Below are 17,103 nucleotides of genomic sequence, written 5' to 3'. Positions count from 1 at the left end.
GATTTGGATGCCTTTGATTTCTTTTTGTTGTCTGATTGCTGTGGCTAGGACTTCCAATACTATGATGAATAGCAGTGGTGATAGTGGACATACCTGCCACGTTCCTGACCTTAGGGGGAAAGCTCTCAGTTTTTCCCCATTGAGAATGATAATCGCTGTAGGTTTTTCATAGATGGCTTTTATGATATTGAGGTATGTACCCTCTATGCCTATACTCTGAAGAGTTTTGATCAAGAAAGGATGCTGTACTTTGTCAAAAGCTTTTTCTGCATCTATTGAGAGGATCATATGATTCTTGTTCTTTCTTTTGTTAATGTATTGTATCACATTGATTCATTTGCGGATGTTGAACCAACCTTGCAGCCCAGGGATAAATCCCACTTGGTCGTGGTGGATAATCCTTTTAATGTACTGTTGGATCCTATTGGCTAGTATTTTGGTGAGAATTTTTGCATGCATGTTCATCAGGGATATTGGTCTGTAATTCTCCTTTTGGATGGGGTCTTTGTCTGGTTTTGGGATCAAGGTAATGGTGGCCTCATAAAATGAGTTTGGAAGTTTTCCTTCCATTTCTATTTAATGGAACAGTTTCAGAAGAATAGGTATTAATTCTTCCTGAAATGTTTGGTAGAATTCCCCTGGGAAGCCATCTGGCCCTGGGCTTTTGTTTTTTGGGAGATTTTTGATGACTGCTTCAATTTCCTTAGTGGTTATAGGTCTGTTCAGGTTTTCTGTTTCTTCCTGGTTCAGTTTTGGTAGTGGATACATCTCTAGGAATGCCTCCATTTCTTCCAGGTTATCTAATTTGCTGGCATAGAGTTGCTCATAATATGTTTATAATTGTTTGTATTTCTTTGGTGTTGGTTGTGATCTCTCCTCTTTCATTCATGATTTTGTTGATTTGGGTCATTTTTCTTTTTGATAAGTCTGGCCAGGGGTTTATCAATCTTGTTAATTCTTTCAAAGAACCAGCTCCTAGTTTTGTTGATCTGTTCTACTGTTCTTTTGGTTTCTATTTCATTGATTTCTGCTCTGATCTTTATTATTTCTCTTCTCCTGCTGGGTTTAGGCTTTATTTGCTGTTTTTTCTCCAGCTCTTTTAGGTGGAGGGTTAGGTTGTGAACTTGAGACCTTTCTTGTTTCTTGAGAAAGGCTTGTATTGCTATATACTTTCCTCTTAGGACTGCCTTTGCTGCATCCCAAAGATTTGGAATAGTTGTGTTTTCATTTTCATTGGTTTCCATGAATTTTTTTTAATTCTTCTTTAAGTTCCTGGTTGACCCATTCACTCTTCAGTAGGATCCTCTTTAGCCTCCATGTATTTGAGTTCTTTCCGACTTTCCTCTTGTGATTGAGTTCTAGTTTCAAAGCATTGTGGTCTGAAAATAGGCAAGGAATGATCCCAATCTTTTGGTACCGGTTGAGACCTGATTTATGACCTAGGATGTGATCTATTCTGGAGAATGGTCCATGGGCACTAGAGAAGAATGTGTATTCCGTTGCTTTGGGATGGAATATCCTGAATATGTCTGTGAAGTCCATTTGGTCCAGTGTGTCATTTAAAGTCTTTATTTCCTTGTTGATCTTTTGCTTAGACGATCTGTCCATTTCAGTGAGGGGGGTGTTAAAGTCCCCCACTATTACTGTATTGTTGTCGATGTGTTTCTTTGCTTTTGTTATTAACTGCCTTATATAATTGGCTGCTCCCATGTTAGGGGCATAGATATTTACAATTGTTAGATCTTCTTGTTGGATAGACCCTTTAAGTAGGATATAGTGTCCTTCCTCATCTCTTATTACAGTCTTTGGTTTAAAATCTAATTTGTCTGATATAAGGATTGCCACCCCAGCTTTCTTTTGGTGTCCATTAGCATGGTAAATGGTTTTCCACCCCCTCACTTTCAATCTGGGGGTGTCTTTGGGTCTAAAATGAGTCTCTTGCAGACAGCATATTGATGGGTCTTGTTTTTTAATCCAGTCTGATATGATAGCCTGTGTCTTTTGATTGGGGCATTTAGCCCATTTACATTCAGGGTAACTATTGAAAGATAGGAATTTAGTGCCATTGTATTGCCTGTAAGGTGACTGTTACTGTATATTGTCTGTGTTCCTTTCTGGTCTATGTTGCTTTTAGGCTCTCTCTTTGCTTAGAGGACCCCTTTCAAGGTTTTTTGTAGCGCTGGTTTCGTGTTTGCAAATTCCTTTAGTTTTTGTTTGTCCTGGAAGCTTTTTATCTCTCCTTCAATTTTCAATGACAGCCTAGTTGGATATAGTATTCTTGGCTGCATATTTTTCTCGTTTAGTGCTCTGAATATATCCTGCCAGTCCTTTCTGGCCTGCCAGGTCTCTGTGGATAGGTCTTTTTCCAATCTAATGTTTCTACCCTTGTAGGTTACATATCTCTTCTCCCGAGTTGCTTTCAGGATTTTCTCTTTGTCTCTGAGACTCGTAAGTTTTACTATTAGATGTCGGGGTGTTGACCTATTTTTATTGATTTTGAGAGGGGTTCTCTGTGCTTCCTGGATTTTGATGGCTGTTTCCTTCCCCAAATTAGGGAAGTTCTCTGCTATTATTTGCTCCATTATACCTTCTGCCCCTCTCTCTCTTTCTTCTTCTGGGATCCCAATTATTCTAATATTGTTTCATCTTATGGTATTGTTTATCTCTCGAATTCTGCCCTCGTGATCCAGTAGTTGTTTATCTCTCTTTTTCTCAGCTTCTTTATTTTCCATCATTTGGTCTTCTATATCTCTGATTCTCTCTTCTGCCTCATTTATTCTAGCACTTAGCGCCCCCATTTTTGATTGCACCTCATTAATAGCCTTTTTGATTTTTACTTGGTTGGATTTTAGTTCTTTTACTTCTCCAGAAAGTGTTTCTCTAATAACTTCCATATTTTTTTCAAGCCCAACTAGTATCTTTAAAGTGATGATTCTGAACTCTAGATCTGACATCGTACTAATGTCCGTATTGGGCAGGTCCCTGGCAGTCGGTCCTATCTTTTGTTCTTTTTGTTGAGGTGATGTTTCTCCATCTTGTCATTTTGTGCAGAGGAGAATAGATTAATGAGAGAACAAAATGCTAGCAGAGTAACAACGTCCCCAGAAAATATACTCTAAACAAATCAGAAAAGACCTGAAGCAGTGGGAAAAGAAAGGGAAAGAGAGAAAAAAGAAAAAGAAAAAGATAAAGATAAAAACAAACAAAAACAGAACAAAACAAAACAACAACAACAAAGAACCAGAATGTGATCAAATATGATCAGGCTGGTATATAGATCAGTGCCACACACTATATTTTGGGTGTATTTTGGTCTGTTAGAAGAAAGTGCCTCCCAAAATTTTAAGGAAAGAAAAACTTATATATGTACAAAAATAAGGGTTGATATGATGAAGGGATGGAATATGACTAAAGATGGTAAGTATAAAAAAGTTTATTAAAGGAATTGATAAGAAGTTGTTTGAAAAAAGAAAGAGGATTTAAAAAAAGAAAAAAGGAAAATAAAGGGAGAGAATGTGATCAGGTAGGGGAGTAGAAAAAAAACCATATACTAGAGATTTAGGGTATATTTTGATTTGTTAGAAGAAACTATCTCAAAATTTTAAAGAGAGAACAACTTATATATATATGCCAAAAATACGGGTAACTACTATGAAGGGATAGAATATGACTCTAAAAATGAAAAATAAAAATGTTTTTTTAAAAAAGGGATTGATAAGATTGTTGGTTGAAAAAGGGAAAAAGAAAAATTAAAAAAAAAGAAGAAAAAGACAGTTTAAAAAAATTAACTTTGAAAACTAAAGAATCATGGTAAAAAAAGCCATGAATTCTATGTGCAGTAGTCCCCCAGCGCTGGAGTTCTGCCGTTCTCATTGATCGGTAAACTTGGTCTTGGCTGGCTGTTCTCGCTGATCTTCTGGGGAGGGGCCTGTTGCCGTGGTTCCCAAATGTCTCTGCCGGAGGCGGAAGTGCCCCGCCCTTGCCCCCTCCCGGCTAAGTAATCTGCTCGGGTTTGCTCTCCGGGGCTTTTGTTCCCTGCGAGCTTTCCGGACAGCTTTGGAGGCGGAGAGTGGAAATGGCGGCCTCCCAATCTCCGCCCCGGAGGAGCCGAGAACTCGGGGCCCCGCTCCTCAGTGAGCCCCCAGAGAAAAGCCGCCAGTCACTCCCATCTCCCCGGTCTCCGGCCGCACTCCGTGCTCACCCGGCCTGTGACCGCGCGTTTCTCTCTCTGGCCCCCGACCCCGGGTGGAGTCTCCAAACCCAGCAGATCCCTGCGGTGCGCTCTCGCACCTCTCCTCCCGGGGGAAGAAGGTGAGTCTCCCCGGATCTGCCGCTTGTTGGGTCCCTGCTGGAGGAGCAGTGCCCCGACTGTGCCGTGGATCACGGTTTATGGCAACCCCGAGCTGAGAGCCCGCGCCTGGGCTCCGCCTCTGTAGCCGGCTTCCCTGCTCCGTTACCTGGAGCTCTGCCACACTCAGGCACCCCCGGTCTTTCTGTGACCCCGAGGGTCCTGAGACCACACTGTCCCGCGAGGGTTCCACCTCCAGCTTAGCCACCGGAGTGACAGTGGAGCAGACTTTTAAAAGTTCCGATTTTGTGCTCCGCGGCTCTATCACTTGCTAGAAGCGGCTGATGGAGGCCCCTCCCCCGCCGTCTATCCTCCCGAATATTGCCTCGGATTCACTTCTCCGCACGTCCTACCTTCCAGAAAGTGGTCGCTTTTCTGATGAGAGAGTTGTTGCTGTTTTTTTCTTCAATCTCCTCTTGAGTTTGTAGGTGTTCAGAATGGTTTGATCCCTATCCAGCTGAATTCCTGAGAGGAAACGAAACCCAGGTCTCCTACTCCTCCGCCATCTTGCTCTGCCCTGTTACATAAGCTTTTATTTTCCTCCTCCTGCCTTTGGTTCTGCTTCGAAACTGAGCTTTATCCAAAAAAAAAAAGAAAGGAAAATAGGAAAGAAAGAAAGAAACCGAGCTTTATCTCCTAGTTCTGTGCCCAGTTCACTGGCATGTGTGTATAGTTTCCACGTTACAGTGTTCCCACCATGAGAATGACAGCTTTATGTTTCTTTTCAATCATTTTTTATAGTTCTCCTTTGGGACCTCTTATGAGATGTGATATCCTTTCTTTCTTTTGCTCCCTGAGCACCAATATCACTGGTCTTTTCTATGCAAACTCACAGTTGTTTCCATTTCATCCAAGATACCTTTAAGCTTCTGTCTCCTTGTTTCTTAATTCCATCCACATTTGATGACCATAGTTACTTTCCCCAGAGATTTCCAAATATAGGTGCTAACTAAAGATTTCTAGAGGACTCTAACTTATGGCTGTAATATCTGTAACACCTACCTGGTAGATATTAGCTCTCCCCCAGTGGATAGTGGAGTTCTGGTTGGACTGTGGTCTTGCATAGCGTATGATATCTGTTGCCTGTTGTAGAACTCCCATGATGTTAAGTAGTTATCATCTTCTAAGCTTGTTGGACAAATGTGCGACAGATATAAAAGCCTTTCCAGTCACCTTTCTTCATTACCTAACTTGGCATGGTCAGTGGAGCAGATTGTGGTATTTAAAATAAGCTATTCGGGCGCCTGGGCGGTTCAGTCGTTAAGCGTCTGCCTTCAGCTCAGGTCATGATCCCAGGGTCCTGGGATTGAGTCCCACATCGGGCTCCCTGCTCGGCGGGAAGCCTGCTTCTCCCTCTTCCACTCCCCCTGCTTGTGTTTCTGCTCTCGCTATCTCTCTGTCAAATAAATAAAATCTTTTAAAATAAATAAATAAAAATAAAATAAGCTATTCAACCTGTCTTTTACAGAATTCATATAATTTACAGGCTGCTCATTGTTGAAATGGTAATGGCTTCTTCTTCCGGTCCTCTGATTAATGACCAGTCGTTGTAGAATGTATTCCTTCCATAGATACTTAATCATTCTTTGAAGTATTCTGGGGGGTGGTGAAGGGAGGAGTAGCATGGGCCAGGAACTCTGATGTTTATTCAGTCAGATTAATTCTTTATATCTTAGACCAGATAATTAATTTATGGAGAGTTTCTATAATTATGATTTGTTCTTATATCATCCAAATTGGTCAAAAATGTTTTACACTAAAATCCATAATTCTTACCCAACTCAGAGAATTTGTCAGTTTCACCCTTTGGTACAAATAATTAACCCCATGTCAACCATAAACATACTAAATGTAAAAAATTGAATGATTTAGCAATTTTTTGCCTTCTTTTTATTTTCGTCAAAGAAGAGATCTATCCTTATTCTCTTTAGAGGGGAAATAAAAAACAGGAATCTGATTTATATGATCATTTTTGTTCCTATCAGGTTTTCCCATATCCAGCATCATTTATTTATTTATTTATTTATTTTGGGGGGAAGCTAAGTGATTATGATTGTGTCTCCTGAAACTTTTAATTATGGCCTGGCATTTAAATATGGTTAACTAGAGAGCAGATTTATATCAAATTAATTCTTAAGTACTTTCTTAACCAAAATTTATGTGTTTGTCCAAATAAATGCCAACAAATTTACCAAGATTAATCAAAAGCAAAAGCAAACCATTTAAACTATAAAAAGGTGGTGAGTAATTGACTAATAGAATAAGAGTTGTATATTTACTTTAAATGCAATATATTGAAGAACATTTGCACTTATAATTTACTTATAATTTTCATGCAAGGAATGTAATTTGCAAGACATTTGAAGAAATCAGTAAGTTGAAGTATACCTTTAGTGGCTACAGATCGGCATTAGTCCATTCATTAATGTTCCTCACTGCATTAGAAGTTAGAACGGTAAAATTGAGGAGAACTAACTGGCTTGTGGAGGGTTTGAACTTGTGGCCTTACCTCATGCTTTAACACTGAAAATCATAAGCCTCTTGTTAATTTTAGCAGTCAAGCCAGAATAACTATTCGAAGTAGAAAGGTCATTAGTTCTAGATCAGAATGATGCCTTAATTATTTTATAAATTTAATTTTGGGAGCACAGAGCTGGGAATTTTAACATTTGCTGTATTTCCTCTTGTTTTTTTTTTTAATTTTTTTTTTTTTTAAAGATTTTATTTATCTGACAGAGACAGCGAGAGAGGGAACACAAGCAGGAGGAGTGGGAGAGGGAGAAGCAGGCTTCCCGCCAAGCAGGGAGCCCGATGCGGGGCTCAGTCCCAGGATCCTGGGATCATGATTTGAGCTGAAGGCAGACGCTTAATGACTTGAGCCACCCAGGCGCGCCATTTCCTCTTGTTTTTAAACCTAATTTTTCTTTGTGGAAAGAGTGGAGGGTATTCCTCTTTAAGGGATATGCTTTTAAAGTTACTTAAAATAACATGTTTTTAAGCACATGGAGTACATTTCTTAGAGTATGTTTAATTTCAAAGAGCTATTTTGATTTTGCTCATATGCCCATCCATATATTATCAAAATCCAAAGGGACCAAAATGTTGGTTATGTATCTGAATGGTTTCTTTGTGTTGTATTTGAAGTACATTTGGAAATTTGATGTTTATAGGTGACATCTTTTAATTTTACATGTTTTATATCCATTGACTATAAGTAAGGACCTCAAAAATTTGTTTTCACTGCTTCTAAGTACATAAGCACCGTTATTTGTTCTGTAATTACATTTATTTCTGATAATTTTCTCATATTTCAATTTTAGGCTAAAAATCTTATAGAGAGATTTTTTAATCAACAAGTAGAAGTTCTAGGCAGACGTGCAGAGCCATTGCCTGAAATATACTATATTGAAGGTACTCTCCAAATGGTTTGGATTAATCGCTGCTTTCCAGGGTACGGAATGAATATACTGAAACATCCAAAATGTCCTGAATGCTGTGGTATGTAATGAACTGTAATTTCTTGGTTTATATTTATGAAAATTCACTTCTTTTCATGAAACCTAGGTGAATGCCTATTGTTTATTTTTACTATCATTTAGATATATTTCTAGCTTATTTGCAGCAGTGTTTGAAAAGACTGTGAACCTGAAGATCTAAAAGAAAAAAGCTGGCTTAATTTCAGCCTTTGTGTTAATGTTACAGTAAAGGGGGTGTAGTGTTAGGCGGTTCTCTGGGAGGAAATGCGAAGAACAGGTGTGAGTCGGTTGGAGCTACTTACCCTAACAGGAGCCTAATGATGTATTGTTTTGAATCAGTTGTTGATGGGTTTACATTTGTATAGTCTAGACCAGGTATAGTTTTACCCTTTTGTAAATTAAGTATATGAATTGTTTTATTACCAGTTGTTTTTTCTGACTTTTCATTCTAGCTCTAAGGGGTCTGAGCGCTCTCTGGTTTTCATCTGTCTTTTCCTTATAATAGAAGAGTTCTCAGGCTGTTTAGGATGAGCTAATTCATGGATTCAATGTCTTTGAACTTCTGTTTTCAAAAGCTGAATAAGGCAAATAATCTTCAGTTTTATTTTATTTTTTTATTATGTTCAGTTAGCCACTGTATAGTACATCATTAATTTTTGGTATAGTGTTCAGTGATTCATTAGTTGCATATAACACCCAGTGCTCGTGACAACACCTGCCCTACTTAATACCCATCACCCGGCTACCCCATCCCCCCCACCCCCCTCCCCTCTGAATCTTCAGTTTTAAAGGGCTTTCTAATAGCAACATCAATAAATTAGTATCATTATCATTCAGTCTTCTGATTGTTTTTTTCTTCTCTCTTTCTACAATCTTAAATTAGATAAAAATCCTTTTCATATAATAGAGCACTAAATATTCTTTTGCTTTGCTTTGTTTAATTGGCTAGATTTTACTTTTAGGTTTTTTTTCTGACTTAGTTTTTTGTTAAAGGATATAAAATTTGACAAAATGTACTTGAAAACTTAGGAAATATGACACAGATGTAACAAACAAAACACTTACACAGGTCAACTTTGTAACTATTTTGATGATCTGTGATTATGTAGATCACTTCAGAGCACAGATAATGATGAAGAAAGCCTGGAAAACCAAACAGTGAAACCAGAACCTGGTAGTTTAGCTGTCTATTAAATGAATTTATATTTTCACTTAATAAAGACCTAAGATAAAAAGTTTAAATGTTTGTATCATTAATTCCAAGAATTTTGAAATAGTTAAGCATACCTCTTTCAAGTGAAATAATAGGGTTCAATCTCTGAGAAGCACAAAAATTTTAGTACTAAAATGTTTTTGCATTTATAAAATTTTGGATAATAATACAGTTGTCAGATTCTCTCATTTTACCATGTAATTGTAACATTCAGTTTGTTATGCATTGTACTGTTTGATGAAGTTATTAAGCAGTTATTTTACTCCTGACAACAGACCGCATGGGGAGTATGTGATGAAACTTACAAATCTCAAAAATATTTTCTGCCTCCTATTTTGCTCTCCCAGAAACATGGCCTCTGCCCACAGAGTTTAGAGACAGGGGAGATGCATCCATGGAACAGTTAGGGAACAAGAGGTCTGATAAGCCACAGGAAAGAGAGTGAAAAGGAGATGATATTAAGGAAACGGAGTTACAGATGGCTTGGGTCTCAGGGGGTGTGCTTGAGATATCGCCTTCAAGGTGATGTTGGACTTGAGGTAGAACTTTGAAGATGCAGGGGTAGCAGTTACTCTCCAAGCTGGGGCTGGAAGGAGCATCAGGTTTCTGGGAGAGTTTTGCATAACCTGGGCTAGAGGAGTACTATCAGAAGAGCTGTGGGCTTAGCGGGGCTTAGCGGGGCTGAGAGCAAAGTGGAATAGCTCAACTTCAATGTGGCAGCAGGAGTCCTATCTTTGAGTAGAGGACAGAAATAAATTTATTTTTTGAATTTTATGGGGTCATTATCATTGCTCGGTATATACTTATTAACTAGAAATTTGCTAAATTTCATCTTATGCCATCATACAGTAAATAATTTAGAATTACCTTTGTGCTGTTATCGTCTGTTAGATGAACGAAGCGAGACTGAGCTTGTTTTTTGAACAGAACTCAGTCTAATGTGACCATCATATACGGTGGTTTTTGTCTATATTACACAAGGCCATCACTCCAAAATTTTGAGAGAGCACATACCACTCAAAAAGACATGTAAATCATTCTTTGAATTGGAAGGCAGTATAAAATATAACACTAGTTACAAGACAAAATTAACATATTAAATGAACTTCATTTGAGTATAAAATGGAATACTAGAAAGAAGCAAATAAAACACACAAGGTACTTCGTAAAACCACTTATTTCCAGAACGAAGATACTACGAGTTTATGTTTAACAAAGGAGATTGATTGGGACATGAATGTTCATTATATGAGAGAAGGTTATTTACTTTCTCAGCAGTCCGTGAAGTGAGCAGTGGGTGTTTTCTTCTCTTTTTGATGTCTTACTTTACTCATGCAATTTTACTTGTAGATGACAGGTAAAGATTGCTTGCTGATAAACTAGTGGAGACTTAACATTTCTACCTGTGTTCTTCATTTCTAATTTGTTTAGCATTTTAAATTAATTTTCACTGTAAAATACTTCTCTAATTTCACATTTAGCATTGCTTTTATTATATGCATGATTTTGTCAATCATTTTAGCACTGAAAAAGAAGATTCTAATTAAATTGTGAATTATAGATGTCTCATTATTTCATAAATTATATCATGAAGATAATATAAAACCAAAGACCAGTTAGAGTATTATATTGTTTTCTGATAGAATTTTTTTAAAACACAGATTCTGAAATATGATTTCCTGGTAATTTCTGTAGTTTCTGTTATTTCTGTAAAACTCTGCATCTCTTGGTTTTCATCTTCATTTTATTCTTATCACCTCAAAAAAAAAAAAAACATTTGTATGTTAAATAACAGTTTTTGACATAATATCCCACGTCACCTTCTTTTTCTTCCTCTTAAAATTATAACAGTGGTTTTAAAACTCTGATGTGTACCAAAATTACCCAAAGATTTTTTTCAAAAATAAATCAAGGTATGGGAAGCAGATATCTACATCTGTCACAAGCTTTCTAGGTGTTTCTGATGCATGTGGAAGTTAGAGATTCCTGAGTGTTAGCTTGGGAATGGCAGTAGCTGGTAAAATGCTTGCCTGTTCGTGTTTGTATGGTAACACCTCAGGGAAGTGCTTGAATAGTAGCATTGATAAGGCAGTGCCTAGATAAGATAACTTTCCTTCTACATGGATTGTTGAGGATCGAATGTATAGTTCAGTAATAGTTTATGCAATATTGTTAATTTCTGTTGCTTTCTTTATACTTAAGATTTGCTGTTGTACATTCAAACTTTTGGGAATCCCAGGAAGACTCAAGCAAGGAGCTCTTTGATAGTGATACAGTGTCTTTGTGAGTGGTCAGAAATAATTAGGTTACAGGTTAGAGTATTTAAACATCTTGAGATGATTTTATTAATGAGGTGATTTTAGTAATAAAGTCCGTGTGTAGCTTTATACTTTATGCAGTGAAAGTGAATTGTTTGGTAGGTAGAGTTGTTTTTAATAAGATCTTTTAGACTCTGAAATTTATTCTGCTCAGACATGCAAACCCTCAACCTTTGTTTTAATTTTAAATCCAAAAACCAAGAAAAATAATGATTAAAAAAAGCTGATATCGACAAACACAACTGAAGGCAAGAAGTCTCACCATATACACAGAGGGCATTACATGATGATAAAAGGATAAATCTATGAAAGAAGATTATATATTATTACTAAATTTGTGAATACTTAATAAATAACATAGGTTTTAAATACATAAAACAAATATTGTCAGAGAGGTAATACTGGAATGCCAAGCCATATAGAAAAACCAATGAAATTGGACCCAGTCAAAAAAATCACCTCCAGATATGTTATAGACATAAACACATAAAGAAAAACTGTAAATATTTTAGAATATAATGTGGGAAAATATCATCATGTCTTTAGGATCAGAAAAACCATTTCCCAAAACACAAAAATCAGTAACCTTAATAAAAAATGACTGACATTTTTTTCTGCTAAATTAAGTACTTCTGTTTATCAAGACAATGCAGAGAGAGAAAAGATAATCCACAGAATGAGAAAATTATTTGTAGTGGATATAACCAACAAAAGACTAGTACCCAGAACATATAAAGAACCTATAAAAAACCTTTTTTTTAAAAAGCCAAAACAATTTTTAAAAATGGGAAAAGATTTGAACAAGTGTACTTCACAGAAGAGTAATTCCAGATGATCAGTGCATATGTGAAAATATGTTCAAACTTTTTGTAATCGGAGAAATGGAAATTAAAAACAGAATGAGATCCTACTGCACAACTGTGAAATTGGCAGAAAACAAACAGTCATGACCCAACGAGGTGTTGAAGGTGCAGAGCTCCCCCCGGGAGCAGCCAGCCACAGCCTGCCTGCCTGAGTGGAGATCCAGCCACTTTGGAACACAGCTTGGCCGTGCAGTAAATGTGCGGTGACTCTTAGGGAAATTTCATCTTTGCATATTTCCTAGTAGCCCCAAACCAGAGACAACCCAAATGTCCATTAATGGTAAAGCACATGAAGAAACAGTGATCTGTTCATACAGTGGAATGCTTTACAGGAATGACAGAGAATGAATGAGTGGGGATCACAATCGTATGGATACATTTTATAAACACAGCTTCTCAGAGAGAAGCGAACCACCACAGAATCCACTAATTGAGGCATAGCTAACCTCTGTTAGATTTATTCATGAGTGCTAAAACTATAATGCAATCCAAGGAAATGAGTAGCACACGACAGAAGAGTGTTGGCTTCTGGAGGGGCAGAAGGGAGTGTGATTGGAGGGGCACGGGAGGAATTTTTGGGGAATGCCAGTTTTCTGTGTTATGGCCTACACTGTTTCTAGACAGGTTTCTATGCAAATGTTCATCATATTGTATATTTATGTCTTGTTTTTTCTCTCCATGGGTTATATTTTATAATAAAATGTGAAAATATTAAATTTTCCCCTAAAGCTTAAACAGCATTGTTAAAGGCACTGTGAAGAAAAAAAGTTTACAAGGGTTTTTTTTTCTTTAATAATTCAAACTTACCATTTCTGTGTAGTGTCACTTGATCTTTGTCTTCATAAATTTATAATTTTAATAGAGCTATTAGTAATGGTTTAGTGGGAATAATGAAATTATTATGACTTATTTTCTGTTAACCATTAAGTTATAAACATATTTCTGTATTAATCTGCTGTCTTCGTACTAGTTTTATTTATTTAAAACAGCTAACAATAAAAACTATGTTTCAGCATTTTGTTTATGTTGACCTTTTAGATTATTTCCTATTTTTACTACTATATTAAAGGTGATTTACAATTATACTTAATCAGCTTTTATATTTTGTTATTTCCTTATATAAATTTACAGAAATGTGACTACTACTTTTTAAAAAGCGAGCAGTTTGACTTGGATATTTTTTGGTATGTTATTTTATTTCAGATTAAAATAGTCACCCTATCTTAACCTCTCCCACAGTAGAGGTGTAATTACAGACTTATTGGAACTTCTTGTATTGGACTCTGAGCATCACTTCCCAAACAGTAAAAAGCAGACTTTTAAAACCATACGTGGCCTGGGTCCCTCATGTCACTGCATGCTGCGGGGGCTCACACCCTCCCACTCGAGGCTCGTGAACTAGACAACACTCCACGTGGCTTTTGTCCCTTTTCCTTTCTTTCTTTCTCCCTCACTGCCCCCCTACACACTCCTTTGGGTCTTTCTCCCAAATTTATTTCCTCGTCTCTGTTCCTGTTATAATCATCTACTTTGAATTCCATGTTGTGTGTGTGCCTAGAACAATTACGTTCTCCTCCTAACTGCCATCCCTCTTCTCTTCTTCAGTCTGTACCTCACATTGCTCTCAGTTGTACTTCTAAACTCCACATGTAATCCCTTCATTTCTTCACTTCGAAACCTTCAGTGATAAAACCCTGGCTTCATAGCATAACTTGCTCTACCCTCAATGAGCCAATTCCTACTTATCTTTCAGCAACTCATAAATACCTTTATTACAATAATGGCATCATTTTATGTTTTATCCAACCAGAAATGTGTTAGAATCCAGAAATATATATGGTACTTATTACTAAGTGCAAAGCCCTAGGGATACGTTGATGATTGACCTAAAAAGTTGCTTCTCTGTTGTTTAACTTTATCAGGTCAAACAACTCAGAGGAGTGAATAAAATCATTGCACGTGGTGATAGGCACAGTAAAAATTTTCAGCAAGGTGATGTGATATGCTCTAGTGTATCAGTCAGGTCCAAACGGAAAACAGAGGCCTACTTGCTAGTATTTTGAATAGCATTTAATGAACGTGCCATTGTCAGAGGTTTGGGCCGGGTGAAGGGGGCCAGTGAGGTACGCTGAGGCGCCCGGGACTGCGACACTGTGAAGCCTTTTCCATCCCCAGGCTGGAAGGACGAGAAGATGCAGGAGCTTACAAGGGCCGGCGCAGGAGACGGGCTGCCCAGTGCGGGCTGTGGGCATATGACGAGGCAGTAACTCCAGAGAACCCGCAGTGAGCAAGAGGGCAGCAGATGCCCTGCCCTGCGGTCCTCTAATGGAGCCTCTCTTTGGCCAGACACAAAGGGAAGGGACCCATGTGATGGAGACTGTTGATGTCAGTTCTAAGAGACCTAGAACAGGGCAGAGAAGGGTGGGAAATGCACCAGGCTGTGGGTTCAAATGAGACTGACCATCAGGGAGAATAAATAGGGTTTGGACGGAGGACTAAAAGCCTACATTAATTGGATTTCAAGGAAGACTTCACTCAAAAAGTGACTCTTGAGAGCTTGTTTGGAGGTTCTAGCAGGGGAGCGCAGCTACTGCTATACCCTTGACCGAAGAACGGTCCTCCTCTATCGGGGAAGGTCGTCCTCTTCGACCGAGCGCGCAGCTTCGGGAGGGACGCACATGGAGTGGTGAGGGAGGAAGGGGACACCCGCCTAGCCAGCCAGGATCAACCCTGGCGATCAGTGGGGTGACAGATGTCGCAGCCAGATCGCCCTCACATCCTGCAACGACGTGGATGGAACTGGAGGGTATTATGTTGAGCGAAATAAGTCAATCAGAGAAAGACACGTATCATATGACCTCACTGATATGAGGAATTCTTAATCGCAGGAAACAAACTGAGGGTTGCTAGAGTGGGGGGGGTGGGAGGGATGGGGTGACTGGGTGATAGACACTGGGGAGGGTATGTGCTCTGGTAAGTGCTGTGAATTGTGCAAGACTGTTGAATCACAGACCTGTACCTCTGAAACAAATAATACATTATATGTCAAAATAAAAGAAGATAGCAGGAAGGGAAAAATGAAGGGGGGGAAATGGAGGGGGAGACGAACCAGGAGAGACTATGGACTCTGAGAAACAAACTGAGGGTTCTAGAGGGGAGGGGGGTGGGAGGATGGGTTAGCCTGGTGGTGGGTATTGAGGTGGGCACATTCTGTATGGAGCACTGGGTGTTATGCACAAACAATGAATCATGGAACACTACATCTAAAACTAATGATGTACTGTATGGGGATAATATAAGAATAAAAAAATTAAAAAAAAAAAAAGTGACTCTTGAGTTGAGCCCTGTGTGGTAAGAAGCAGGTCATGCAGAGATCTGTGAACTGAGTTTTCCTGGCAGAGAGAAAACTCATACAAAGGCCAGACTTAGCATAGCATGCTTAATAACTCACTACTGGCCATGGCCATAGAGAACATGGGTAGATTTAGCATGTTTAAGAGGCACAAGAAAAAAAAAATTATTCATGTGTTGTAAAAGCTTGAGGAGGACGGAAGGAATGAAGTGTGACTCATATTTAAGCAAGAGTAGGTGGTATGGCTTCTCTCTGTTGAATTGTTTTGTATTATGTAAAGTTGCAGTCTGGTTTTGTTTCATATAGAATGCCTAGCTTCTCAGGCCCATTCATTGAAAAGTTCATGCTTTACTCAGTGCTCACTTGTATTTGTATAGGTAGATATGTTTCTGAGCACTCTCTTTTTTCATTGTAATACTGATCTATCTCTTCACCAATTAGTGTAACTTCAAGAGTTTTGATTTCTGATAAGGCACGTACTTGCGCATTATGAGGCCATTGCCTCTCCACTTAAATTTTTCAGTCACTTTGTCAAGTTCTACAAAAATGACTATTGGATTTCGATTGTGACTTCACTGAACCTGTAAATCTGTTTGGGAGAGTGGCCACACTACCAATATTGTATCTTCCAGTTAATTAATGTGCGTGTGTGCATGCCTGTGTGCTTATGGATATGTGTTTGTGCATCTTCATATAAAAAAGTCTTCCTTTACATCTTTATTTAAATGTGTCCCAATTATAATTGTTCTCAGAGGTCTTATAAATATTTTACTTCTGTTTATATCTAGGTGCTTGATAGTTTTAGAACTTTTTATTTTGATGTAATAGTAGACTTCAGAAAAGTTAGAAAAATATACAGAGCTTTTCGGGATACTGTTCACCAAACTTATTGCTGTAGACTGAATGTTTGTATCCCCCCCCCGCAAAATTCAGAGGCTGAAACCTAATCCCCAGTGTGGTGGTGGGGCCTCTGGGAATTGATTTTGTAGATGGTGTAAGGTGAGGGTCCAGCTTCACTCACTTGCATGTGGATATTCAGTTTCCCAGAATCATTTGTTTAAAAAAACTGTACTTTACCCATGGAGTGGTCTTGGCTTTCTTGTTAAACATCAGTTGACCGTGTATGGGAAGGTTTGTTTCTGGGATTTCTCTTCTGTTCCATTGGTCTGTATGTCTGTGTTTATGCCACACTGTTTTGATAACTGTAGCTTTGTAATAAGGTATTTGTTTGTTTTTGTTTTTTTAAAGAGAGCAGGGGAGGGGCTAAGGGAGAGACTCCCAAGCAGGCTCTACCCACAGCACAGATCTCAGTGTGGAGCCCAACACGGGCCTGCATCCCACGACTCGGAGATCATGACCCGAACCTAAATCAAGAGTCGGACACTTAACCAAATGAGCCACCTAAATGCCCCAACTTTGTAATAAGTTTTGAAATCAGGAAGTGTGATTCCTCCAATTTCCTCTTTCTTTTTCAAGACTTTCTAGTTGCTTGTAGATACTTGAGTTTCTATATGGATTTTAGGATGGTGTTTG

At 38.4% G+C, this 17,103-nt stretch overlaps 1 protein-coding gene across 2 annotated transcripts in view; it reads left to right on the top strand.

Annotated features, from left to right (window-relative positions):
- The window catches only part of ZPBP (zona pellucida binding protein), a 139,688-nt gene that overhangs the window by 81,950 nt on the left and 40,635 nt on the right, over positions 1 to 17,103 (top strand). For both annotated transcript variants that reach the window (XM_035026471.1, XM_035026472.1), the window contains one exon: positions 7,669 to 7,846. In XM_035026471.1, coding sequence (XP_034882362.1) covers positions 7,669 to 7,846 — 178 coding nt within the window. The remainder of the gene's footprint in view (positions 1 to 7,668; positions 7,847 to 17,103) is intronic.

The sequence above is a fragment of the Mirounga leonina genome, unplaced genomic scaffold, assembly GCF_011800145.1.
Source record: "Mirounga leonina isolate KUSES-001 unplaced genomic scaffold, KU_Mleo_1.0 Mir_199, whole genome shotgun sequence".
In the NCBI taxonomy this organism is placed as follows: domain Eukaryota; kingdom Metazoa; phylum Chordata; class Mammalia; order Carnivora; family Phocidae; genus Mirounga; species Mirounga leonina.
Note: the sequence above shows the minus strand (reverse complement) of the source record. Positions and strands in the feature narration are given on the sequence as shown.